The 26,627-nt window shown below is 41.8% G+C and overlaps 1 protein-coding gene across 4 annotated transcripts in view; it reads right to left on the reverse strand.

The window, feature by feature from the left end:
• LOC134575744 (rap1 GTPase-GDP dissociation stimulator 1-like) overlaps positions 1-26,627 on the reverse strand; it is a 195,030-nt gene that overhangs the window by 63,464 nt on the left and 104,939 nt on the right. For 2 of the 4 annotated variants that reach the window (XM_063435133.1, XM_063435134.1), the window contains exons 2-4: positions 18,597-18,707; positions 15,172-15,289; positions 6,997-7,122 (exon numbers count right to left, since the gene is read on the reverse strand). In XM_063435133.1, coding sequence (XP_063291203.1) covers positions 6,997-7,122; positions 15,172-15,289; positions 18,597-18,656 — 304 coding nt within the window. In that variant the 5' untranslated portion in view covers positions 18,657-18,707. Of the gene's footprint in view, positions 1-6,996; positions 7,123-15,171; positions 15,295-18,596; positions 18,708-26,627 lie in introns of all 4 variants that reach the window. The other 2 variants (XM_063435132.1, XM_063435135.1) reach the window with 2 other exon arrangements.

Genomic DNA, 26,627 nt, shown 5'->3' on the forward strand with positions numbered 1-26,627 from the left:
GCATAACTTTGCATTTCTCTACGTTAAATTTAATCTGCCATTTTAGTGCCCAGACCCCCAATCTATCCAAATCCCTCTGCAGCAAAGCAATATCCTGCTCACATTTTATTACTTTACAAAGTTTTGTGTCATCTGCAAACACTGATACATGACTTTAAATGCCTATTGTGCAGGTAGGTACATGACATTTCCATACGCCACAACAGCGTTCATATAGATATGCATACAGGTTTGTTCGTGGCATTAGTAAGTGCACATTTTTTTGGGTATAAACAAATTCGATATAACAGGCTGAACAATGGTTAACAGTTACTACACTGTAGTCTAGCATGCAAGTGAGTTAAAATGAAGTTACTATGTACTATCACCGTATAGTATAAGCTTTAACCTACAAGTCTGGGTAAAAACAGTAATTGCCGAGTAGTTAATGTTACATGCTTATAATACAGGAAACTGGACTGGTGAATCATTCTTAGGAAACGGCAGACCTGAGAGTGTTAATAGAATAGGTTAGATTAGGAAGCACTATGTACTATAGGAATAGATCAATCAGCATGAAGGCGAGCTTAACTGGTAAGATAAGTGTATAGCAAAAAGCAGGCTAATCGTGCTCGTCTGGTCCAGAGTCAGTACTATATACTGATTATTGTATTAAGCTACGTAGGTCGATTAGAATATTGGCTAGCTTAGTTTGTTGAGTTTTGAGACACCTGCTAAACTGCCTCTCCGTAAAGGAAAGTAAACCTGCCGAATACGTGCAGTTAGTGTGGGGTAAGCAACAATAATCAAGCAGGTCTGGCTAGTCCAGCTTCGGTATAGCAGGTTAAAAAGGTAACATTAGGCTGAGAACATGTTAAGACATATTAACAGTGTGCAAGCTTGTGTAGCCTGCCGTTCTCAATAAGTAGTCTCCATGACTAGGCGTGTGTCTTAGGATGTGGGAGAGTTGGTTAATAGTGTCGATTATTTAACGCCTCTGTGTGTTGCTAGGGGTTGTTGGTTGGTCATCTAGGTTGTAGAGGGGAAAGGTGGGGGGGGTTGAGGGGCTGAGTTCAGGCCCCATTGGACCTCTGTTGCGGTGTATGGGCTCGTGTAAATCAGCTGTCTGGGAGCATGTGGAGCATAAAAGTGATAATTAACAAATCGAACAATAAAAACTTAAAGTATTGTAGTTGAATAGATTGCAGTCACCTTACAGGCGGCCGCCAGATCAAAAAGGGCAATCTAGTATCCTCTCAGGTTAGGGTGGCGGCAAGTGCCTTGGCTGAATGCCTCACTATACCTGTTAAAGGAAAAGTAAAGGTAGCTAACGGCCTGAAAGAAACCATAAAGTAAACTGTGCCTGTAGGCAGTGGGTAATGAGTAACAGTCATCACATGGGTGTCTGTGTGGATTTAGATCCTTCGCTCATCAATCTACCCGGAGTGCTTAGGTAAAGTTACGCCTGTACCCATTAAACATAGGTAACATAATAAACTTTGATAATGAATAGTCTATTGAGGCTAGACGCCGGAGAAAACAAACAAGAGTCATTTGAAGTAAGGGTAATTCCGCTGGGTGATAGTGGGTTGATCGGCACAAATGGTTCTAGTCCTCAAGGCAGACAGTTTGTAAGGCATTCTTTGTTCAGCCCACGCCAGTCAGGCAAAGTCCTGGTGCCCCTATAGAGTGTCTCTGGGTCCCCGTTCGGGATCGGTAAGTGGGTTGGTTGGTCGTACCTTGTTGCTGGTGTTGGTGTTGCCCCAGATATAGTGGGTGTGTGATACGGGCCTGCAGCGTGAGTCCGTATGTGCTGGGACGTTCTCTGTTGGTCGGTGACTTCGGTAGCCGCTGAGCATTGAGCGGGTCGGGTGAACCCGGTGGTCCTGTGCTGCCTTGTGCGAGGGCTGGTGATGGTGCCCGGGAGGTCCGTCTCCGCTCCCCGCCACTCCGGTTTCCCACCTTGTCTCTGTCTGAGGGCCGCTCTGGGGGCTCGGAGCGGGCATCCGCACAGGAGGCGTCGGGTGGCAGGGCGAATCCATGCCGCCGCCTCTTTCCTCGCCAGCTTGAAGATCCGACCCCTATCGTAGAGTTTAGCCCACAGGTTAGTGCAGAGCTGGTCAAAGAAGTCCAGTGTGCTATCAGGTGGTTTTGCAGGGGAGCTGTTTGACGCTGGTTGCACCCGTGGCGCCATCTTGTTTGGACCTTGACAGCCTCGTTTTTCGGTAAGTATTGTCGCTTGTTCGTACCTTGTTGTGGGGGTAGTTGTCCCCTGTGAGGACCGGGATATCCCCCGCCGGTCCAGAGGGGGGGGGGGTAGCTGGGCAACATGTATTTCTCGCTTGGCAGCGGGTCCCGTGCCGGGCGATCGGCCGCTTCCCCCAAGTTTCAGGCTCCGCTGCAAGATAGGCCGCATGGCCAGTTCGTGTGCTCGTGTATCGTTGCGGTGCATGACAGGTACCGTTTTGTTCCTCATGTGGTTCTGTGTCGTTTTCTGGGCACCGTGGGTTGTTGGCTTGGTAGGTTTTACCAGGATTGTCGATTTTTGTACCCTCCAGTGCAAGAGCTCTTAGAGAGCACGACCGGCCATCTTGGCTGTCAGGCCCCGCCCCCCTTTAAATGCCTATTTGAAGATAATTTATAAATATGTTAAAGGGACACTATAGTCACCCAGACCACTTCAGCTCAATGAAGTGGTCTGGGTGCCAGGTCCCTCTAGGGTTAACCCTGCCTGCTGTAAACATAGCAGTTTCAGAGAAACTGCTATGTTTACATTTGGGGTAAAGCCAGCCTCTAGTGGCTGTCTTCCGGACAGCCACTAGAGGCGCATCTGCGACGCTGGAGGCATTTAATGCCTCCATGACGCAGAGCGTCCATAGAAAAGCATTGAAAAATGCTTGCCTATGAAAACTTTGAATGCGCACGCGGCACTGCCGTGCATGCACATGCCGCTCCGCTGATGTCGGCGGGGAGGATAGGTAAGGGAGCCCGGCGGTGGAATAAGGTGAGTAACTGAAGGGGTTTTAACCTTCAGCACCACGGCAGCGGGGCTCTGAGGGTGAGGGCACCCTCAGGGTACTATAGTGTCAGGAAAACCGATTTGTTTTCCTGACACTATAGTGATCCTTTAAATAAAAGCGGTCCCAAAACAGAACCCTGAGGGACACCACTTACCACTTTTGTCCAGCCTGAAAATTTACCATTAATGACAACTCGTTGTACTCTATCCTTAAGCCAATGTTCTACCCAAGAACAAGAATATTCATCTAGACCTATTTCTTTTAGTTTGAAGACTAACCTATTGTGAAGAACCGTATCAAATGCCTTGGCAAAATCCAAGTAGATCACATCCACTGCAACACCCTGATCTATATTTCTACTTACTTCTTTGTAGAATGCAATTAGGTTAGTTTGACATGACCTATGTTTGATAAAACCATGCTGATTATTGCTAATAACAAAGTTCTTCCCAATGAATTTCTGAATATTATCCCTTAATAGCCCTTGAAATATTTTATAAGTCACAGAAGTTAAGCTCACAGGTCTATAATTTCCAGGCAAGAATTTTGAACCCTTTTTAAATATAGGAACAACATCTGCCTTCCTCCAATCCTCTGGTACAATACCTGAAACAAAATAATCTTGAAAAATTAAATACAGAGATTCACTTATTTCCCCACTTAGCTCCTTAAGTACTCATGGGTGAATACCGTCAGGCCCCGAAGCTTTATTTACATTAATTGTATTTAATAGCTGTAGCACCTTGTCTCGAGTTATCCAATCACAAGTTATCTGCATTTTTTTTGCTGCAATCATATGCATATATCTTGCCATAGGATCATCATAAATATATACTGAAGAAAAATAGTTATTTAAAATTTCTGCTTTTTCCTGGTCTTCATTAGCTAACAAACCCATCTCTGTTTCCAATGTACCTACACCCTTTATTTTGTGTTTTTTTTAGAATTGATGTACTTGAAAAAAAATTTGGGGTTGGTTTTGCTTTCTTTGGCTATCAATTTCTCATTTTCTAGTTTAGCCACTTTCATTGCCTTTTTTCAAGCATTATTGGCTTCCTTATATCTAATATAGGATTCCTCTGATTTTTTCCAATTTAAATGCTTTAAATGCCCTTTTCTTATTTCTAATCTCTTGTTTTACTTCTCTACTAATGGGCTTTTTAAAAATTATACATTTTAGTATACCCCACATGGTTTTGCTTTTTTGAGTTTATTTCAAAAATTACCATATTTTGATCACTATTTCCCAAATGCTCCCCTACTTGAATGTTGGTCAAAAGATCAACATTGTTTGTTATAACGAGATCCAGACATGCATCCTTTCTATTTGGTGCTTATACCAGTTGTGACATAAAGGTGTCATTTAACACATTTAAAAACCTGATTCCCCTTGCTAAAGTACTAGTCCTTCTATCCCAATATATGTCCGGGTAATTAAAATCTCCAATAATTAACGTGTTACCCCGATTTGCAGCTTTCCCTATTTTCTCTAACAGCTGTTCTTCCTCATTAATATTTACATTAGGTGGTTTATAACATATCCCAACCAATAATTGATTTCCCAATGTTTGCCCCAAGCAGATATCTACCCATAAAGCTTCCACATTTTCCTCGTCATACTCCACATGCCTAAGATTTGACTTTGAAAGGCAAGAAGTAGTGTACCTGGGGGAGTGATGCACTGTAAGTACACCAAATTAATGTCTAAGTCTACAAAGAGAGGTCGATCAGACAAAGAATTCTACTAATAAAATAATTACATTTTATTGACACATATAATTACAGAGAAAACCAAGAGTGCTAATGTACAAACAAAAGAAATACGTGAGTCTAAAAATAGGTGCTAAAAGAACCGTTACTTATGATAAGAGTAGCCTAAATGCTATAGAGACAAAATATTGCAATAGCACAGACTAAAATTGTCCGTTTAGCACTGCGTATGAAATCTACTGTTAAAGATAAACAAAAAGATTTTTTTATATATATCAATTCCCACAGACTGTCTCTGCTGGTATAACCTCCCTTACAATCACTGCATATAGAGAGATCCAAGTCATCTAATTAGTGCGAGGGGTACTAGATAACTGTATGCAAGAACACTAGAATAAGTGTATTGAAAAGATGCAGGTGCACCAATCTATTCTTAGTTGCAATCTAGAGCCACTCAGCAAGAATAGCCTTCTAAGCCCAATAGGTACTTAATAGGGCTATGAAAGAACTATTGGTATAAATAAACTGTGGAAAAGAATCTCGATCTTCACAGAATCGGCAAAACAGATCCCAGATGATTCAATATGTTCAAATATATGTCAACTATTAAGTTCAAATGTCCATAATCTGGAAAGCCTGATGTCAATTATAATTGTTGAATATGGAAGAGTATCTGATAAGTCTTGGTGGCACTAGGCAGAAGATATCGATATGATCTTAACAAATCGGTTATCTATTGTATAGTCTGCCACAGATTATATCTATTAAGTTGTAACGATAAGGTATTCGATACAAATTGTATCTAGAAGGGAGAATAGGATGGAAGCCCACTAGCATATTCCAAGTGCTATGTTGATAATGTTCCCTATAACTCCAACGGCATCTTTATCTAGTCACTAAATGCCTGCTAAGTACTAAATATCGATACACAGAAACAGTAATGGGTTAATATATTAAAGAATAAAAATCGCAAATCTATATGCTGAACTCTAGAAAACTATAAGAGTGGCACGTTGCAGACTCCAACGCTGTGTCTATGAAGTGAGAAAAAAATAAATGAAGATCAAATAGCAATAAGCAAGTATTAAGGCTGTGAATATCCTACATTTTAATACCATAATCAGTAAGATGGAAACTAGTAGCTGAGGAAAGATGTATCAATTTTCCATTACAGAACCAAAGACAACAGAGACTATGAAAGGAGACTCTGGTTTCACGTTTTCCTTTTTTTATGCTGTTTATATTTTTCTGAGTGAATGTATTCTGCTATTCTGCTTTTCTTTCTCTATTTCATTTTTACTCAAAATACCAAAATTAAAAAATGATAAATTAGCCTAAATTAGAGGAGAGAAAACACGCAAGGGGAAAAAAAGCTAGACCAGAAAGCAGACCAGACCACAACAAACAAGCATCAGTGGAAAAGAAGGCTTGTTAGGGGAGTGTAACAGAAAAAAAGGACCCAGGTCAAACAAGAAGCAAACCTAGTTGGAAAATCAAACATCACCAGGAAAAGAGTACCTGAGAGTCAAGTGCACCCATGGCCTGAAAGGGTACACTTGAGTCATGTGCCCAATTGGGTAAGCCAGGCCTCATGGTATCATGAATCCACCAGGGAGGAATATGTGAAGATCATGTCTTGCGTAAAGAGCTTAATATTGACGAGCGTTTGATACTTTTAATGTAAACTTTCAACAGGTATCCCATATTTATATATGCATATGTAGCATATAATCACATCGAAACATCTTGCTTTCATACCTAATACATTCATGCTTTACGGTGTCTTTTTTTTAGTTAAACGTTTCAGCAATATATATAATTTTAATATATATATATATAAAATTAAGTATATATTTTTGTTTTACCTAACACCTCACTAAATTATTATTATCTTGCCATACATTAATGCATTTCTTTTGTTAATGTATTACTACCATTTTCTAACACCATGCCAATAATAATTTTTCACTTTACATTTCTGACTTTCTGTAATTAACCAAATCTATCTTAGCCAAATTTAGAAACGAACAGATGTTTGCTGAACCTTATATAGATCATTCGGATGCCAGAGACGCATCTCTCCTCTGGCCTTCTACAGTTGGGAATTTACTCAGTCACCCATTCCTTATGGTAATCTGAGCTCTGCAGCATCTTTCCTAGTCAGTTTGTTTTCTATAAATTTGTAAAGGATTTGGTTCACTGCCAAGTGTGTTGACATAGATATTTGGACTAATCCTAAAACATAGATTCATTTCATCCCTAATTTGCATTTAAATCTGCCACTTACTGTTTTCATAACAGATGCGACCGATGGCCCTGCCAGCATGAAGTAGAATCTCCTGGTCAGAACTCTCCAGCAGAGGTACCAATGCCAAAACCAAGCCTGCATCAATGCAAAGCCTTCTTGTTTCTTCTATGCCCAGGATACAACATAGAAAATGCATGTTACTCAGTGTGCAGTAATGCAGAATATTCTGAATATAATTCTATCCTTATTTCCTTTTTATTTTTGTTGCCGGTTAGCCGCTAAGCAAAGGAAGAGCTGGTACTAGTTTGCTTGTGTGTACATTATTATGTCTTAAGATACCTGTTTACTTACAGGGTTTTTCACTAGTTATTTAAAATCCAGTGAAAAACAACCAAAGTCTGACCGCAATGGCAATACTCATCTTTACAACAGACAAATATGGTCGGAATTCAGTCAGCCCAAGTTGATTTGCATCAATCTCTTGGATACATTCGGTATCCAGAATAAAATGAATGCTTTCAGATCTGAACCCTATAGATAGTACAATAAAAATGTACAAAATGAATGTAAAAAACCCACGGGGTTCCATAAGATCCCCATATTACTGTAAGAAAAGCTTATAAAAAAAAAAAAATCACCTTAATACCAGCTTTAAAATCCAGGCATTGTTGAATAGTGTGAACGATGTCTGGATTTTGAAGACCTATGGCCCTATACCCAGTCGGATGGTTGTGCCCCATTTCGTATGGGGCCATTTAGACTTTAGTAATTAACCTTCTTAGTTTTCAGTTAGATTGCACAAATGATTATTATTATTGCCATTTATATAGCGCCAACAGATTCCATAGGGCTTTACAGTATTATGAGAGGGGGGATTTAACTATAAATAGGACAATTACAAGAAAAATTCCAGGAATGATAGGTTCAAGAGGACCCTGCTCAAACAAGCTTACAGTCTATAGGAGGTGGGGTATAAAACACATTAGGTCAGGAAATAGCAATCAAATAAGGTGGAAGAGAAGCAGAGCTGGAGGAGAGGAGAGTTCTGCCCTTTAGGAGAGAGCAAGAGACAGGTATGTGAGGTAGAGGTTACTCTGGGAGACCATAAGCTTTCCTAAAGAGATGGGTTTTAAGGCACTTCTTAAACGATTGAAGACTAGGGGAGAGTCTGATGGCGGTAGGCAGGCTATTCCATAGGAATAATAAATGCCTAGCTACCCATTTTACTAAAATGACTCCTAAGCTTCAGAATGTCACCCTAACAATAATATTGTTTCAAAAATTGTACTCACCAAAATGACAAAATGTAAAACATATTTCCAAACAGGTTCACAAATGGCTATTACTATATTTTCCCTAATGCAACATAGAGCAATCCTGCAATTGAGAGTAGGATTCAGTGTTCAGCCTTGACTCTTTAAGGATAGTGAGTTTCAGGGTTAGGAAACATAGGGTTTGGACATCTGAAGTAAGACAACGGTTAGGGTTAGAAAACCCTATGACTTAGGGCCAGGTGCTAGAGGGTTTAGTTGTATTAAAGATTACAAGTAGGAGTCCTTCACAGTTACTGATTAACCAGTTAAACTCAGCGCCGGTGTTTGTATACCCGTATAAAAGCATTTGGCAATTTACCTAAATGTGCAATGGCATAATATGTGTTTACTGTGGGTGAGGATATTCACATGTACTTGACAGGATAGCTTGTATCCAGACTCTGTTTATGAGGTTTGCGGAATACTGTAGTACACTTGTCGTTATACCATGAATCTCTTCCCATAAACACTGGAGAGAGGATTGCCAGTTCTCGAACTTGTTTGAACCTCCATACCCGTGTCACCTTGTCATTAAATATTGAATGATTTAGTAAATATTAATTGATAAATATTTTCCCTACCTTGGCCACTAAATCAAATTAAAATAATATTTGCTTTATTACTTACATAGGCCTTAATTTAATATTGTTGGATAAACTTTACAAATAATTTAATATTATTGGATAAACTTTTAACAATATTTAATATAATGAAAACTATTTGATTTGTGATATATTGATATGTTTTGATATATTGATATATATTTTATTATAGATGTTATATTTTTTATATAAAACATAACCCTGGCATAACCTCTGAAATAAAGACCGCCTAACCCCACAAAAAGAAATATTGTCAGCAAATCCAAGGTAAGTAGGTGGGAGTCAAAGAGGAATAGTTTAGAGCTAAGGGTGAGTAGTTCAGCTGAGCCCCATGCGCGTTTCGCCGGTAAGGCGGCTCTTCAGGGGGTAAATACTTACCTTGGATTTGCTGACGATATTTATTTTTGTGGGGTCAGGCAGTCTTTATTCCAGAGGTTATGCGAGGGTTATGTTCAGACAGTGCATCTTAGTTATCAGTATTTTTGTTAACTCTTAGCTCAGTTTGGAATTAGGCACAGCTTTAGGGTTATAGCAAGTACGGTTAGAACTGGCATAGATTTCTGCTAAACTTTTAGTATTAAGCAATCAACCGTTAGACAGATTGGGGCTTCATTGCATGACACTTACTGATCAGAACAAGTGATTTTCTCTTGCTAACCCTCATAACTCTAAACTTTAACACTATAAGTATATACTACAGATCTTATACTATTACTATATGAACTGCTTTTCTTTATTTCATTTGCTATTAGAGATTTGAGATAGGAATTCACTACAAGTTCAGTTTCACTGAACTAGACATTTAGGTGATCTCCCCCCTATCCGTCTATGAACTAAATCTTTGCTACTAAATATATATCTACCATTCCTATAACTGCTACTATCACATTAAATACTTTCAGACAGTTACTTTTTTGGAGTTATTACTTCATGTCTAAGTATCTTTTTGTTTAACTCTGTGAAAGGCATTCACTACTTTATATTATCTTTTGTTTGTATATATCATTATCCCTTGTATATATTTTCCCTATCCCCTACATCCCTGAGATTTAAGATTACTTTACCTTTTTTAATTATATCTATTAAACGTTAGATATTAAGTGTTTCATTTATTTAGGATCCCAGTTAATTAGGACAGATTATGTTCTCTCTCTTTTTATATTTCACTTTTGTGAAGGGTTACCCCCTCTAATCTGTCCTTTAGATAGTAAGCATACACTTTTTTTCTTCTTTTTTATATATCAATATCAATTCTCTCAACCCGAATTTGACTGTGCCTCTCCTTTGCTTCAGGTCTTCTCCCCAGTTGCTATACAGTAGGTGTATGTGCTTCCTCTTTGCTCTTACCCCACCACTTGTCCTTTTAATCCCATTCCCTCTCACATTATTCAATCTCTTTCTCCTTGCCTCATGCCATGCATTTTCAACTGGTATCTCTAGTCCCTACTCCCCTTAAACATGCTACTGTTGACCTGTTTTCCCATCCAATTACCATTCCAAATCTCTTCCCCTTTTTCCTCAAAGCTTCTGGAACCACTTGTCTATTTGTCATGCTTTCTCAACTTTAACTCCTGAAACCTGGCTTCTGTCACCCCCATTCTACTCAAACTGCTCTGACTAAAGTAACAATCTAATCACTACTACACTGAACAAAATTATAAACAAAATTATAAATGCAACACTTTTGTTTTTGCCCCCATTTTTCATGAGCTGAACTCAAAGAGCTAAGACTTTTTCTATGTACACAAAAGGCCTGTGAGGTGGATGGATTATCTCGGCAATGGAGAAGTGCTCACTAACACAGATTTAGACAGATTTGTGAACAATATTTGAGAGAGATATGCCTTTTGTGTGCATAGAAAAAGTCTTAGATCTTTCAGTTCAGCTCATGAAAAATGGGGGCAAAAAAAAAAGTGTTGCATTCATAATTTTGTTCAGTGTAATTCAAAAGGCCACTACTATATACTAATTCTTGTAGACCTTTCTTTCTGCTGCCTTTGACACTGTTGATCATCCTTCTTCAAACTCTTTACACATTTGATCATCTCTGATCTCCCCTCCGGACCTGCAGAGACGGCAGGAGAGAGCCTTGGTCTCCTTCTGTTTGCTCTCTATACTGCCTCTCTTGGAAAATATATTAATTATTTTGGGTTCCAATACCCCCTAGTTGCCAGTGACACACAGATATATCCACAAATCTATTTTGCTGTCCTAGAACGAGTCTCCAGTTGCCTCTCTTCAATCTCCAATTCGAGGCCCTCCCTCTTTCTAAAACTCAACCTGTTTAAAACTGAGATGCTTATTTTCCCTACTTATAATAAAATTCCTCCTCAGTCTCTCTCCCTTCAAGTTAATGGTATGTGTATCAGCCTGTCCTTGCAAGTTCGCTGCCTTTGTGTTATCTTTGATAATGTCATGAGCTATACACCTTATATCCAGTCTATGGCCAAATCCTGCCAATTCCTCCAACAAACATTGCTGCATCTGCTCATTTCTTATGCTACTAAGGAGCCTGTTCATGCTTTTGTAATTTTTGTTTTGCATTGACTACTGTAATTCTCTCCTAATTGGTGTCTCCAGAAACCATACTGTCTCTTTTCAGTCCTTAATGAATGCTGCTGCTGCCAATCTGATTTTTCTCTCCTATCGCTCCTCTCACACGTCAGTTTTTACACTGGCTTCTTGTACCCTAAATGATTTAATTCAAAATATTAACTCTTATCTACAAAGCTCGCAAACACTCTACCCCTGCTATATTTCTTAACTACCGTATATACTCGAGTATAAGCCGAGTTTTTCAGCACATTTTTTGTGCTGAAAAACCCCAACTCGGCTTATACTCGAGTCAATAGTCTGTATTATGGCAATTTGCATTGCCATAATACAGACAGGGGCTGTGGGGGCTGCAGAGAGCGTTACTTACCACTCCTACAGCTCCTGTCAGCTCTCTCCTCCTCCGCGCCGTCCGTTCAGCACCTCGGTCAGCTCCCAGTGTAAGTCTCGCGAGAGCCGTGGCTCTCGCGAGACTTACAGTGGGAGCTGACAGAAGAGCTGACCGGACGGCGCGGAGGAGGAGTCCCCACAGCCCCCAGTCCCCACAGCCCCCACTGAACTGCCAATGCTGGACCACCAGGGAAGGAGAGCCCCCCTCCCTGCCATATATCAAGCAGGGAGGGGGGCCGAAAAAAAAAATATTAATAATAATTACATTAACCCCTTAAGGACCAAACTTCTGGAATAAAAGGGAATCGTGACATGTCACACATGTCATGTGTCCTTAAGGGGTTAAATAATAAAAAACAAATAATAATGAAATTAAATACAAATAATAATAAATAATAAAAAAAAATTAAGATAATAAAAAAAATTAAAAAAAATTGCCCAACCCCCACCAAGGCTCTGCAACACACACACACACACACACACACACACACACACACACTGCACTCATACACACACTGCACTCGTACACACACACTGCACTCGTACACACACACTGCATTCATACACACACGCTGCACTCATACACACACGCTGCACTCATACACTCACGCTGCATTCATACACTCACGCTGCATTCATACACTCACGCTGCATTCATACACACACACTGCATTCATTATACACACACTGTAAATAAATATTCAATTAATATATTTTTTTTAGGATCTAATTTTATTTAGAAATTTACCAGTAGCTGCTGCATTTCCCACCCTAGTCTTATACTCGAGTCAATACGTTTTCCCAGTTTTTTGGGGTAAAATTAGGGGCCTCGGCTTATATTCGGGTCGGCTTATACTCGAGTATATACGGTAATTCATTTGTATGCCCCTTGTTGGCTGCTCCGCTCTGCCAGTAACCCTCTCCTGTTTGCTACTGGTACTCAGACTGCTAACTTACACTTCTAGGACTTCTCATGGGTGGCTCCAATATCATGCAACATCATGTCTCCCCTTCAGACTCTCCCTAAGTCTCCAAACCTTTAAGAAGTCACTAAAACACACCTTTTTACAATGGCCTATAGACTCCAAAGTTGACTACCATTATTCTTGCAACTAAATTAGTGGGACAATTGTCCACTTCTCTCTCACCTTCCATCTTATGCTACTTTTCCACCCTGTCACTTGGATACTATACCCCGCACTGTCCTTCCTATTGTGTTTTTTACCCCACTTCCTCTAGAGGTGAGGGTTCTCATCAACCTGTTTGTTATTGTAAAATAGTTTGTCTATTTTATTGTTAAATTTCCTCCCTTAAAACATTGTATTGTGCTGCACAATGCGTTGGCCTTTATAAATGGCAACAATAACAATATAGGTAGTAAAAAAGGCACAAGTGCACGATGATTAGCTTTCACACAACCCTACACAATATGCTGTATGTATTTGTTTGGAGGGTCACTGTATATATGTGTATATTTCCATATAGCAATATTATTATATGCTGTATGTATTTATGTGGAGTGTCACTGTGTATGTGAATGTTGGTATATGTCTGTGATAAATGTTAGTGTGTGAATGCAGACATGTATTGTATTAGTGTGAGGTGTCACGGTCGGATTTATTCACTAATCTTGGAACTATACTGAATTAAAATCACAATGGAAAAGGATTAGGTAAAAATATATGGAAAGATTCTGTAGCTCAGATACCTTAGAGAGAATTTAGTAAATAAACCTGTGTGTCAGAATGTAGCTATATATGTGTGCTACATGTTAGTGTGTGAATGCAGGAGTATATTTGTATTGTATTCCTGACACTGTATGTTTTGGAATGCATGGTTGTACTTGCATTGTGTGTCAGTATGTTTGTAATTGTTCGGGTGTATTTGTGTGAAAGATAAGTGGGTGTGAGTGCAAGGGTATGCATAGGCTCAAATGTGTGTGAATGAAGTTTGTATTGAATATGCAGCTAATATTTCTTATTATAAACTTGATTTCATATTTTTGTGTACGCTTTTCAAATGATTTAACATTTTTGCATATGTTTTTAGAAGGATTTTCTTTTCAAAATATTAAAATATTCAAAAATATATAAAAAATGGAAATATTTTTTAAAATATTAAATCATCTGAAATGTTTATCCAACAATATTAAATTAAGGCTTATGTTAGGTTTTGGACCATCTCTCTTTTTCTATACAATCTCTGTCTCTCTCTCTCTAGTTATATAATACCCTTTGCTGCCTCTTCAATTTTCCTCCATTTTAGTCCCCAAATGTCACCCTCTCTACGTTTTTGCCCTTCAGCATGATTTATCTCTTTTACCGTATGACTGCTTCCACTAACAACCTAAATCACTTTCTCTTACCTCATGTTTACTTAGCACTGGGTCATCCTGTCTATCTTTCTTCTCCCTCGAGGTATGCATGGCTGCCACTAAATCAGTAGCTACCCCACATGGCAAGGTGCCTTTTACCTTGTGCAGCCTTAGTTTGGAAATATCTCCGAAAGGTCTGCATGGCTGACTTATAAAGAAAAGGAAGGTGAATGTGTTAAGTTCCCGTCTGTGAGTCCATGACTTTATGTTTGAGCCAGGAACCTTACCAGAAAACACACAATAAAATGATCTGCTTCCTAGGACCCCAAACAGGTGAAACTCAGTGGACCCAATCTTTGTTGCAACCCTGGTAGTTCTGCCACTGACACAGCACACATTTGAATCTCAAAGCAAATTCACTATGTTAAAGGACCACTATAGGCACCCAGACCACTTCAGCTTAATGAAGTGGTCTGGGTGCCTGGTCCATCTAGGATTAACCCTTTTTTTTTTATAAACATAGTTTAACCCCTTAAGGACACATGACGTGTGTGACACGTCATGATTCCCTTTTATTCCAGAAGTTTGGTCCTTAAGGGGTTAAGAGAAACTGCTATGTTTATACTGAGGGTTAATCCAGCCTCTAGAGCCTCTAGTGGCTGTCTCATTGACAGCCGCTAGAGGCGCTTGCGTGCTTCTCACTGTGAAAATCACAGGGAGAAGACGCCAGCGTCCATAGGAAAGCATTGATAATGCTTTCCTATTAGACCGGCTGAATGCGCGCGCGGATCCTGCCGCGCATGCGCATTCAGCCGATGACGTCGCTAGGAAGGAGGAGAGGAGAAGGAAAGCTCCCCGCCCGGCGCTGGAGAAAGGTAAGTGTTTAACCCCTTTCTCTCTCCAGAGCCCGGCGGGAGGGGGTCCCTGAGGGTGGGGGCACCCTCAGGACACTATAGTGCCAGGAAAATGAGTATGTTTTCCTGGCACTATAGTGGTCCTTTAAGAGCTGTAGGGAAAAGATAAAATGTTGAGAGGTACTTACCATTCTTTGCTAGTTCTGCCAGGACCTGGGCTGCTTTCTCTGCACAAGTTGGGCTGGCTTTAAGGATTTTTGCTAGGGATGGTAAAACATTATAGTCTGTAAGCAGTTTGGCTGATTTCTGCACTGTTGAGAAAGCATAAAGGAAGCAATTCACATTTTGCCACAAAGATTATGGAACATTCTGTACTGTATGAAGTTTGCAAAGTCTGCATAAATATGTGAATTGACATTACTGTTGCATTCATCACTAATTTATGAGACTCACTTGAAACCTGAGCAATAGAACGAGCTAAAGAATGGTTTATTAGATAAATATTAACCCCTTAAGGCCTGGGGACTAGTCTCTTCTTATCATTCGTTATTTTTCACAGGTCACATTATGTACATCTAAGGGTAATAGCAGATGGTATCAGCAGTATATCACAGAAATAGTACATATAAATAATGAAAACAAGTGTATAGAAAGAAAATAAAAGGGTGAACTAGGTGTTAGCTTCTGTTACTATGGATGAAATAATACTGCTAGGAGCAAAACTGAACCTCTAATTTGTCAATTTCTTACTGTACATTATGGCTGGAACAGAAGCTATGGAGGCAACCAAACAAGGAGGTACATTTAGTAGTATACATTATGTAGTATACACTGGGAACTTGAAGACGTGGGGGTATATGGGAGCTCTACATGGCTTTATCATGCAAAAAAAAAAAAAAGCAAGAGATTTCGACTGTGTATAGAAGATAAAGAAAGAAATTAAAGACAACAACAAACAACAAAAGTGTCCACGTGATCCACAAGGCCAGTGGACATCCCCTCTGCTGTAGGCCTAGGTCTTTGCGGCAACATATGGGTTCAACATTGACCCGTCGTAGGATGAATGTAGCCACCGTGGATGGATCCCAGCGTTGAGTAGCTGCTGTAGGAGCGAAGCCTGTGGTAGGCCCAAAGTCCCCAGTATGGCTTCCGTGGCAGTGAAGTACCGGACGGGTACTGTGAGCTGCCGTGGGACACATATAGTGTATGAGATAGAGTCCATCTGTAGCGGATGATATGTGTCCGTAGGACAGCAGTAAAAGGTCATAGAACTTCTCCAAGCCAACGTACCAGCGGAAAGGTTGGCAAAGAAGGTAAACTGCGTAGGCTCAAATGAGTAAGGTGATTTCTCCCCAACAGCTGCTGCGACTGCGGCTTTATCGCTGCCTGATTCAAACTGAGCTACCACATCACATGCAGCTGCTGCGGGTGCTTTGGTTGGCTTTGGGAGCCTGAAAAAGCCCTCCAGCTGTATTTTCTTGGCCTGTTTTGGGGTTAGTAATGCAGTAAAGAGTCTTCTTAGGAAATTAGGTAGTTCAGCCGACCTGATATCTTCAGAAATGCATCTAATCTTGAGGTTGTTTCTGCGGTGGGCGTCCTGGAAGGTGGCTGTTCATCGCTCCTGGAGCCCCAGAATGTGCTGTATCTCTTTGGATGTTTGCTCAAGGGTCATTAGCCATTTGCTATATGTTTCACTGCTTGGAGCCCACTGGTTAGGTCGGAAAGGTCGGACTGGAGTGCCGCCACGTCCAACTGTTTTGTGGATTGCAGTTCACCTAGTAGTGCCTACAATACGGCCGTAGTGACCGGTGAAGATACATCTGCTGTGGAGCGTTAGCAGCTTTAGGCCGCAGTGGAAGATACTCTGCGTCCCTAAATAGCTCTTCCAAGGAGTCTGAGCAGCCCAGGTGAGAGTTTGCAGTAGGCCCATCCACGCTTCTGACCAGGTGAAAAAGGTCACCAATATCGCCTCCAAACCTGGGTTTGTCCGGTTTGGCTTTCTTAGATTTGTGACCCATTTTTGTTAGGGCAAAGTTAGATCAGTTTTTCCTCGATGTGAGGTGTTAAATTGCTGTAAATAATCCAAAATCTCTCTCTCTGTCTCGGAGTTGATGGAGCACATGTCCATCCACTGTAAAGGCCATCTTCTTATAATTCTGACATGCGTTGCTTGTTATTGGTGTTTAAAAGTTTAATATATAACCTGATTCACAGCTGATAGGTTAGCCAACTTTATGCTAATCTGTGAATTAAAGGATTACTTCAACCAAAAACAAGTGTTTTTATAAAACTGATTAAAAGTTTTCCTATGAGGACAAGGCAATGACAGACACTGACCCAGCGCTAAGGGACATGGTGCTGGAATCAGGTAAGTGACAATGGGGGGTAGGGTTCGAGGAAGAGGGGCACTTCCCTTACCTTTTGTGTCACTGTACCACCCTCCTTTAGCATGTAAGCTCATTGAGCAGAGAACTCAACCCCTCTTTTCCTGTGCGTCAAACTTATCTTGTTACAATTACATGTTTGTTAGTCCATTGTAAAGCGCTACGGAATTTGTTGGCGCTATATATATATATATATATATATATATTACAATAATAATAATAATAATAATATAAGGTACTATAGTGTATTCCTAGCACTAGAGTTTCCATTTTATTAATAGTTCACTTATATTCTTTTTTTATTCATTTACTTTAAACTCACGCAATTTTCTTTCATCAACTCTGTCACATGCAATAACTACTAACCACCACCCATCTGTTCATTCCACTCATTAAGTAATAATCACAAGTTTTTCTATTTCCCTATAAATTAGTACTTACAAAACCAAAATAATTTCCTGTGATAATTTCCCAGAAAACCTGACGTCCGCTAACTTATTCCATGCAATTCAACCACCTTGTGAATAGGTTAATCACTCATTTACCTTTCTATTCACACCTTATGAGTTATTGACCTCAGTTACTTTCTTGAGTATCGAATCATAGTACTTAACATAAGTCATAATTCACACAATAAATCTTTTATTTTTACTCAAATCAATTACCTTAACCCCTTAAGAACCAAATGCCTGGAATAAAAGGGAATCATGACATGTCACACATGTCATGTGTCCTAAAGGGGTTAAAAGGGATCCTATAGGTATCCAAACCACTTTATCTCAATTAAATTGTCTGGGTAGATTCTATGTCCCTCTCGTTTTAACCCTACAGTGTTTATATTGCAGCCACTAGAGGTGCTTCTGCAGAAATAGAGGAGTTCAATCACATGGTCTCAGTTTTTCTGCGCATGCACACTAGCCTTCCAGTGATTTCCTATTGAAATGGTTGAAGTGCTTAAAATTGATGCAAACAGCCAAGGACATGGGGTCGGGTAGGAGAGAGCAGGTAAGTTCAGGGGAGAACCTTTTTTTTTATTTTTAGAATGTGTGGAATTGCAATACATTTTAGTGGTTTTGATGCATAGAATGTACTATTTAATTGTTAATCACTGTGAAATAAATAATAACTGTGATAATATAACAGTAGGTAACATCGATATCTTCAATTCGTGGAAGATGATTGTAAGAGCATTGTGCATTAAACAAAAATAAATTTATAAAATACTTAACTGTCTTCATCAAGTGCCAGCAAAACCATGTTGAGGCTCTGGAGAATCTGCTTCTCATCATCGGTGTCCTCTCCACAAAGTTTGAGACATTCCAAATGGTGAATTAGAGTCTCTGTATGGGACAAAAATATTTTCTGTAAGTTTTGTTGGTTTTGATCACTTTTTTTTCTTTGTAACATAATAGAGGTTACTCACTAAAGTAAATAAGTCTGGATATGTCCTCAAAATCTCTATACAATCTCTCATGGTATACTCTGCCTATCACAGATTTATTAGAACGGTTCTAAATATATACCAAACATATGGAATCTGTTCACTATATTACCTATTGAAAAAAAATATAACACACACAAACATGTATGCTACTGTAGTGTCTTGTACAAGTCCATACTAGCCATTGGGCAAACCGGACAAATGCCCAGTGGGCTGTGATGGTCATGGGCTGAGGCCAAAGGTTCTCCCTGCCGGTCCATGGAGACCCAGGTCTATCAAAGCAAGGGCCTTCCTGTATGCCTTCGCAGGCCGGTGCAGAGATCAAAGATCGTGCTAACCGACCCATTGGGAATAAAGTAAGGGAGAAGAAGTTCAATGTTCCACCCACGATCCAGCAGATCTAAACGTTGCCGCAGTTTACCATGGCAACACTCCAACACAGCACCTTGGAGTGATCACAGCCTGCAGTGCGAGAGGCTGCAGGCTACAGTCATTCACCCCCACTGGACTACCAGGGCTGGCAATGCCCCCCTCCCTGGGAAAAGGTAAGAAGGGAGGTGGGGTGGATACAATGTTTTTTTTTTCTTCTTTTTTTAATAATTATAAATATATATATATACATGCAAAGAAAAGAAAGAAAAAGAAAGGTGTGTGTTGTTCTCAAATACCTTTTTTATTATATATATATATATATATTCCCGAAAGAGTGCACTCAAAGGACTTGTATGAATTTTCAAATAAGTGCTTTTATTCAGCAAATATGTACATAATATAGACCCTCTACCACACAACACATACACACACTGCACCCTTCACACACACACACACACACACACACACTACATCTCTATATATACTGAACCCCTTGCACACACTGCACCCCTCACACACTAGTTCCTCTATAGGCACTACGTTCTTTATACACACACTACACCATCTACCTACACTCCCCTGTATGCAAACACAACTTCCTACAGCCCCTATTAACACAACATCACCTATACACTACAGCCCCTATGAGCACAACCACCGCATCCGCTGGCCCATTTGTACTCTGGTTACACCAGAGACAAGTCACAAGCAAGCATTTCATTTTTAATGACACAACAGCCCCTCTGGCACTGCCCCCTTTCACTGGGTCGCTGTGATAAAAAAATGCCTGGGGCAGATTCTTGTATTTCTTTACAATTTCTGTATTTCTTCCTGAATCAATATAAAATGCACTTATTTTTTAAAAGTCTAAACCCTGTATGTTTTCCGGATACTTTTTTTAAGCAGAGATATTCTGATATGTATATAATATTATAGAAACACAGTAATAAGAAAACTTTTTTGGCCATCATTAATTAGCAAATTATTTATGTATGGATTTTTTTTTTCAATCTGTATTTTATTTAAGTTTGTATACAAAGTATACATCATTTCCAATTTATGGTTATAACATAGGTAAGTCGGCAAATGATAATCATGGATATTTGCCTGAAACATTACATGAAATAACCAAGTATAACATCTCCTCTCTCATAAACAGATTTGGCTATACATTTATTTTAGTATCTATTAGTGTCTCTTTTTTATCAGCCTGTGTATCAGAACTACTATAAGATTCATTTTCTGTTTTCTATTTTTCTTGTTTTGCATCTTTATGAAGCCAGTGCAGCAAAGGGAAAAAGAAAAAAAAGGATATAAACAAATATAAATAAGATAGACACATGAGAGGAGACCAAAGATGGGTGCCCCCAGTCTCGTTCATTGCCATTGGGCAGCACCACCAGTGGAGGTAGACTGCACTTACATGTTTTTCTCTGTGGAGTTTCTGCGTTTCTTAGCTGTGGATGAAATCTCCCCCTGTGGTTCGGCCAGTAGGTCTAGTTTCTCGAAGAACGTCTCTGGGTTCTCAGATGAGGTGAGGGTGATAAACCCATCCCTAAATTTAGCCAGGGGGACTCCTCCACACCCCAGCAATATTTAATTGAGTTTTCTCTCAACCCCCTTGCCACCGTGCCAATCTCCTCTTCTCACCTAGGACTGTGAATGGTATATCCCCAAAGATTGCCAGCGTATTGCCCTTGAAATGTATGTTCCCAATCACTCTGGAACTGTTTATGATCGCATGTCTTGTAGTTGCGATAGTGTCCGATTGGGGGGACCAATAGGTGCTGTAGTGGATTTCCTGACTCTGAACACTGTAGTAATCAGTGAAGAGTATGTGCATCCTTTAACACGCATGGAGGTAATCAGGCTCTGTACATACTGTAGCAGCGCCTCACCTCCCACAGGCGCTGGTATACCTTGGATGTGTATATTACACATCAGTGTCGCGCTTTCCAGCAATGTCACAATTTGGCTTAACTGCTGGACCCGTGAAGTGAGTCCATTTATTTGACTCTGGGTTTCCTGAACTTGACTGTCTCTTGTAACCTCTCTTCCACTGTTGTCACCTTTTGGTGGATTATGCCCATTTCTGATTGTGCCTCCAACAGGTCCTTATAACAACCCCCTCCTTAGGTCTATTAACACCTTCTTTATGTCCCTCTTTGTTAAAGGTGACAAATCCTCGTCCCAATTAGAGGTTTGGTAAACTTCTCCTGGTCCAGGTAAGAGAAGAGATTCCTCTCCATCCTGGAAGTAATCTGAGGCCTCCAGTTCACTTTGGGCCTTCGGTGCTATCTTTGATGGTATCTGCAGTACAGCCCTCTCAAATGAGATTCTAATAGCTTGCAAGTGGGGAACCACTGGGCTAGGGGAGGGCTGGCAGCCTTAGGCCTGGGGGGCAAAACCAGTCAAGTGGCCCATTGCGCCACCAAATCAGTTCACCATCCATGCCCACCTTTTTCTGGTTTTATAACGGATATTGATGTTATGCTAATCAGTAGCTCTTTGCCATACCCGCTCCTTCACGGCTCTGACTTCCAATGTTGTCAGAGCACAGGCTGAGAATCTCTGAGCCTGTGCTCTGACTCACTAACTGAGCGCCGGAACCACAAGGGAGAGGATATGATCTGACTGCACCTACTGCTGGTGCGCACCAGTGGACCACCAGCGAATCGTTTAAATTAAATATGCTGGTGTACCCAACTTGTGAGCTGTGTTGGCCGCCGGGCGCCTCTGTTGTCATGGCACCCTGCGTGACCGCACAGCTTGCCCACCCCAACGGCTGGCCCTGCTGACACACACTGATGTTACTACTTAGACATCCCTCAATATTAATACAGAGATGAGAGTAAACACCAATAAACTGTGGAAACAGAGCTGATCCCCCCCAATTTATAAAGGTTTGCTTAGAGGATTTATTCAAGATTAAATGCCTCCTCCTCTCTCCCCCATGCGCTGCTCTGTAGGCTGGGAGGAAGTGAAGAGTAATCACAGTCTCCCAGCACAACGCCACCTGTGGCTGCATGGGGAACAGCTGTTTAATGTAATGCTTGCAGGACGGCCAGCTGCCGCAGAACCTCTTTGTTTCCGTCTCTGCAAAGGGCTCCAGGCTTGTTGTGAGTGTGAGCCACTGTAAATTAGGGGCAGAGGGCACTTGCACTGCGGTCAAGACGGGTCTGGGCAGGAGGAGAGTGCAGTGCAATCAGTGCACTCCCCTCCTGTGGGTCACCAGTAGACTGGTGCACCTGCCCAGGATCAGAGCCGGTGCAAGGATTTTTGCCGCCCTAGACAAAATATAAATTTGCCGCCCCCCCCCCCATGTGACATCACAATGCCCCACCCATATGATCTGCCATATGAACTAACGCCAGTGCTGCACACAGTGTGTGTTTACATTAAAAAGCCTGCAGGGACCAGCTATAGACACCAGAACCACTTCATTAAGCTATAGTGTCCCTTTAATGTGAGGTAAATTATAGATTAGTGTCACTAATAATATACTAGATTGCCTACTTACAATTAGATGAGGATGATGATGGGCTGCAGTTTGGCTCCACTGGTCTGGTGTAGAACAGGACCTCTGGAGGATGTTTGCAACTGTGGTCACAAAATTCAACGTTCTGGGAGAATGGGAAGCAGCTCCATTTTTGGGTGGCCTCTTACACAGCTCAAGGTCTGGGCCCCAGTGCCTGACGGTGAGTATGCCCACTCATAAGTCCACTTATATGTTCCACCCACCCATGAGCTCACTCACAGGGAGTGGAGTGTGTAGGGGATGTGTTATGTGTTATCGAATATGTGTGCTTATGGTATGTAGTGTATAGGGATACCAGTTTGTGCAGGTGATGCAGTGTGTTTGTGTGTAGTGGAAGCAGTGTGTATTTGTGTATAAGGGATGTATTATGTGTTTCTGGTTGTGTGTGAGGGATGCATTGTGTGAATCTGTGTTTGTATGCATAAGGGATGCAAGGTGTGTGTCTGTATTTGTGTGCATTGAGTGTAAGAGATGCATTGTGTTTCTGTGTATATGTAAGAAAACAGTGTGTGTGTTTGCATGTGTGTGTAAGGGTTTGCATTGTATGTTTCTGTGTATGTGTGCAAATGATGCATTGTCTTTGTGTGTAAGGGTTGCATTGTGTGTGTGTGTAATGGATGCATTGTGTGTTTCTCTGTGTGTAAGGGAAGCATGTTCTGTTTCTGTGTATGTATAGGGATGCATTGTGTGTTTCTGTGTATGTATAGGGGTGCATTGTGTGTTATTGTGTGTGTGTGCGTGCGCGTAGTGTTAAAGAGCTCCCTGTCTTGCCCCCTGTCCTATAGAGCTGTCCCTTCTGTCCCTTAGAGCTCTCCCCTGACCCTTAGTGGTCTCTCCTCTCCCCCACCCTCCCCTAGCGGTCTCTTCTCACACTCACCCACCCTCCCTGTGCTCTTCTCATCCCCCCTCCACCCTCCCTGTGTTCTTCTCACTCCTCCCTCTGTGTGTTCTCACCCCCCTGTGTTCTTCTTACCCCCCTCCTCCCTGTGTTCTTCTTACCCCCCCTTGTTCTTCTTACCCCCTTCTTCTTACCCCCCTTCTTCTTCTTAACCCTCCTACTTCTTCTTACCCCCTCCTTCTTCTTCTTACCCCCTCCTTCTTCTTCTTACCCCCTCCTTCTTCTTCTTACCCCCTTCTTCTTCTTACTCCCCCCTCTTCTTCTTACTCCCCCTCTTCTTCTTACCCCCCTCTTCTTCTTACCCCTTCTTCTAATTACTCTTGTTCTTACTCCCCCCTTCTTCTTCTTACCCCCCTCTTTTTCTTATCTCCCCTCCTTCTTACTTCCCCCTTCTTCTTACTCCCCCCTCTTATTATCCCCCCTCCCCTCTTCTTACTCCCTCTCTTCCCTCTTCTTACTCCCTCTCTTCCCTCTTCTTACTCCCCCCTCCCCTCTTCTTACTCCCCCCTCCCCTCTTCTTACTCTCCCCCCTCCCCCCTCCCCTCTTCTTACTCTCCCCCTTCCCTCTTCTTACTCTCCCCCCTCCCCTCCTCTTACTCTCCCCCCTCCCCTCTTATTACTCTCCCCCCTCCCCTCTTCTTACTCTCCCCCCTCCCCTCTTCTTACTCTCCCCCCCTCCCCTCTTCTTACTCTCCCCCCTCCCCTCTTCTTACTCTCCCCCCCTCCCCTCTTCTTACTCTCCCCCCTCCCCTCTTCTTACTCTCCCCCCCTCCCCTCTTCTTACTCTCCCCCCCAACCTCTTCTTACTCTCTCCCCCTCCCCTCTTTTTACTCTCCCCCTCCCCTCTTCTTACTCTCCCCCCCTTCTTCTTACCCCCTCCCCTGTAGGTGGCCGAGCTGCACTCCAGTCCGCGGTCCCGGCCGGAGTGATAGGAAGGTGCTCAGTGTGCACCTTCCTGTCAGTCCGGCCGGGTACAGGAAACAGAAACTCCCTCTCTTCCCTCTTCTTACTCCCCCCTCCCCTCTTCTTACTCCCCCCTCCCCTCTTCTTACTCTCCCCCCTCCCCTCTTCTTACTCTCCCCCTTCCCTCTTCTTACTCTCCCCCCTCCCCTCCTCTTACTCTCCCCCCCTCCCCTCTTATTACTCTCCCCCCTCCCCTCTTCTTACTCTCCCCCCTCCCCTCTTCTTACTCTCCCCCCTCCCCTCTTCTTACTCTCCCCCCCTCCCCTCTTCTTACTCTCCCCCCTCCCCTCTTCTTACTCTCCCCCCCTCCCCTCTTCTTACTCTCCCCCCCAACCTCTTCTTACTCTCTCCCCCTCCCCTCTTTTTACTCTCCCCCTCACCTCTTCTTACTCTCCCCCCCTTCTTCTTACCCCCTCCCCTGTAGGTGGCCGAGTTGCACTCCAGTCCGCGGTCCCGGCCGGAGTGATAGGAAGGTGCTCAGTGAGCACCTTCCTGTCAGTCCGGCCGGGTACAGGAAACAGAAACTCCTGTTCCGCGCGGAACAGTTGTTTCTGTTTCCTGTACCCGGCCGGACTGACAGGAAGTGCACACTCAGTGAGCACCTTCCTATCACTCCGGCCGGGACCGCGGACTGGAGTGCAGCTCGGCCACCTACAGGGGAGGGGGGAAAGCAGCTGCAGCCGTCTGAGCGCTCTGTAGCTCGGCTGCTGCAGCATTTAAAGGGCCGGCCCGCCGCGGCCAGTCCTAAAATAATTTTGGGCGGCCTGGGGGGCAATTGCCTCCCTGCCCGCCGGCCCAGCCCGCCCCTGCACTGGGCGATGATTCTTTTTATTTAGCGCCCCATATAGTCATCTGGTGGAGTGGTTTGTTTTTTTGCCTGGTGGTCTCTTATTCTTGCTGCTCTCATCTCTTTTCACATCTAGTTTAGTGTTTAGTCAGCCATGTCCCCCACCTCCTGCAAATTATTCATTTTAAAATATATAATTTCTATAAAAACAAAACAAAACATTTTTGACAATATATCTTAAGTGAAAAAGTTGTATTAGTAAAATAAGTAGTTATTAGTAAAATGTGTCTCTTAATGGCTAGTTGGCATTACTGCTTTCTCTATGTCAAAACTGACAGATCCCTGCATAAAGCATAGATACTTTCCCTGTCAATGTGAGATACTGTGAGAAACTGTGAGATACTAACAAAATTAGAAAACAAAAAAAGAGAAAATCATAGTAACAAGCAAATATATTCTTTAAGGGCTGAAATAACTGCATGCACCAAAACAACTTTACATTAAAGGGACACTAAAAACACTTCGCAAAACATGCAATTCTCTAGTCTGCTACTTTTTCAAACCCTCCCCTTCATTTCCATCCCAGACTCTCTGGCAGTCCAATCACAGGCAAACCAATGCAGCTAAATGAGAAGTCCTTGCAAAGCACATCCTCTGAGCAATTACCTGCCCTTTGAGTTTAGCTCCACTGAGCTTACCAAACCAGGAAGTAACTGGACCTGGTGTGCTTGAAAGCACGGAGGGGGGTGTAGTAAGGTTAATTTATAAAAAAAATGATGCAAAATGAAAAAAAAGAGGACACGATCTTTACACATAAAGCTCATCAGCAAGCTAAAGTGCTTTAGGGGTCTGGAGTGTCCCTTTAATTAAGCAATATTGGTGTATAACTGATCAAGTTGGTGAAATGTATGAGATAAATAACTTTTAGTTCTGTTTATACAACCACAGCCACACCTCCCCTGACTGTGACTCCCTCAGCTTCCGTGTTACAAAATGTTTAATATTCAGTCAGTCATGCTCCTATGGACAGGACCTACTTCTACAGTTTGCCTGCCTCCTTAACCAAAACAATCTTAATCTAAAGCTCACCCATGTGATACATGGCATTTTTAGACCATAAAATCAAGCTATTATTAGATGCAACTATTAGATTCAATTATATTGCAAATCCACCTCTACCAACAGCTTTCTCCATTGAGGTAGCCATCACCTGTACATCACCTGTCCTCCATTCCATATGTACAATATTTACGAGCCTGTC

This window comes from Pelobates fuscus, chromosome 10, assembly GCF_036172605.1.
Source record: "Pelobates fuscus isolate aPelFus1 chromosome 10, aPelFus1.pri, whole genome shotgun sequence".
Taxonomy (NCBI): domain Eukaryota; kingdom Metazoa; phylum Chordata; class Amphibia; order Anura; family Pelobatidae; genus Pelobates; species Pelobates fuscus.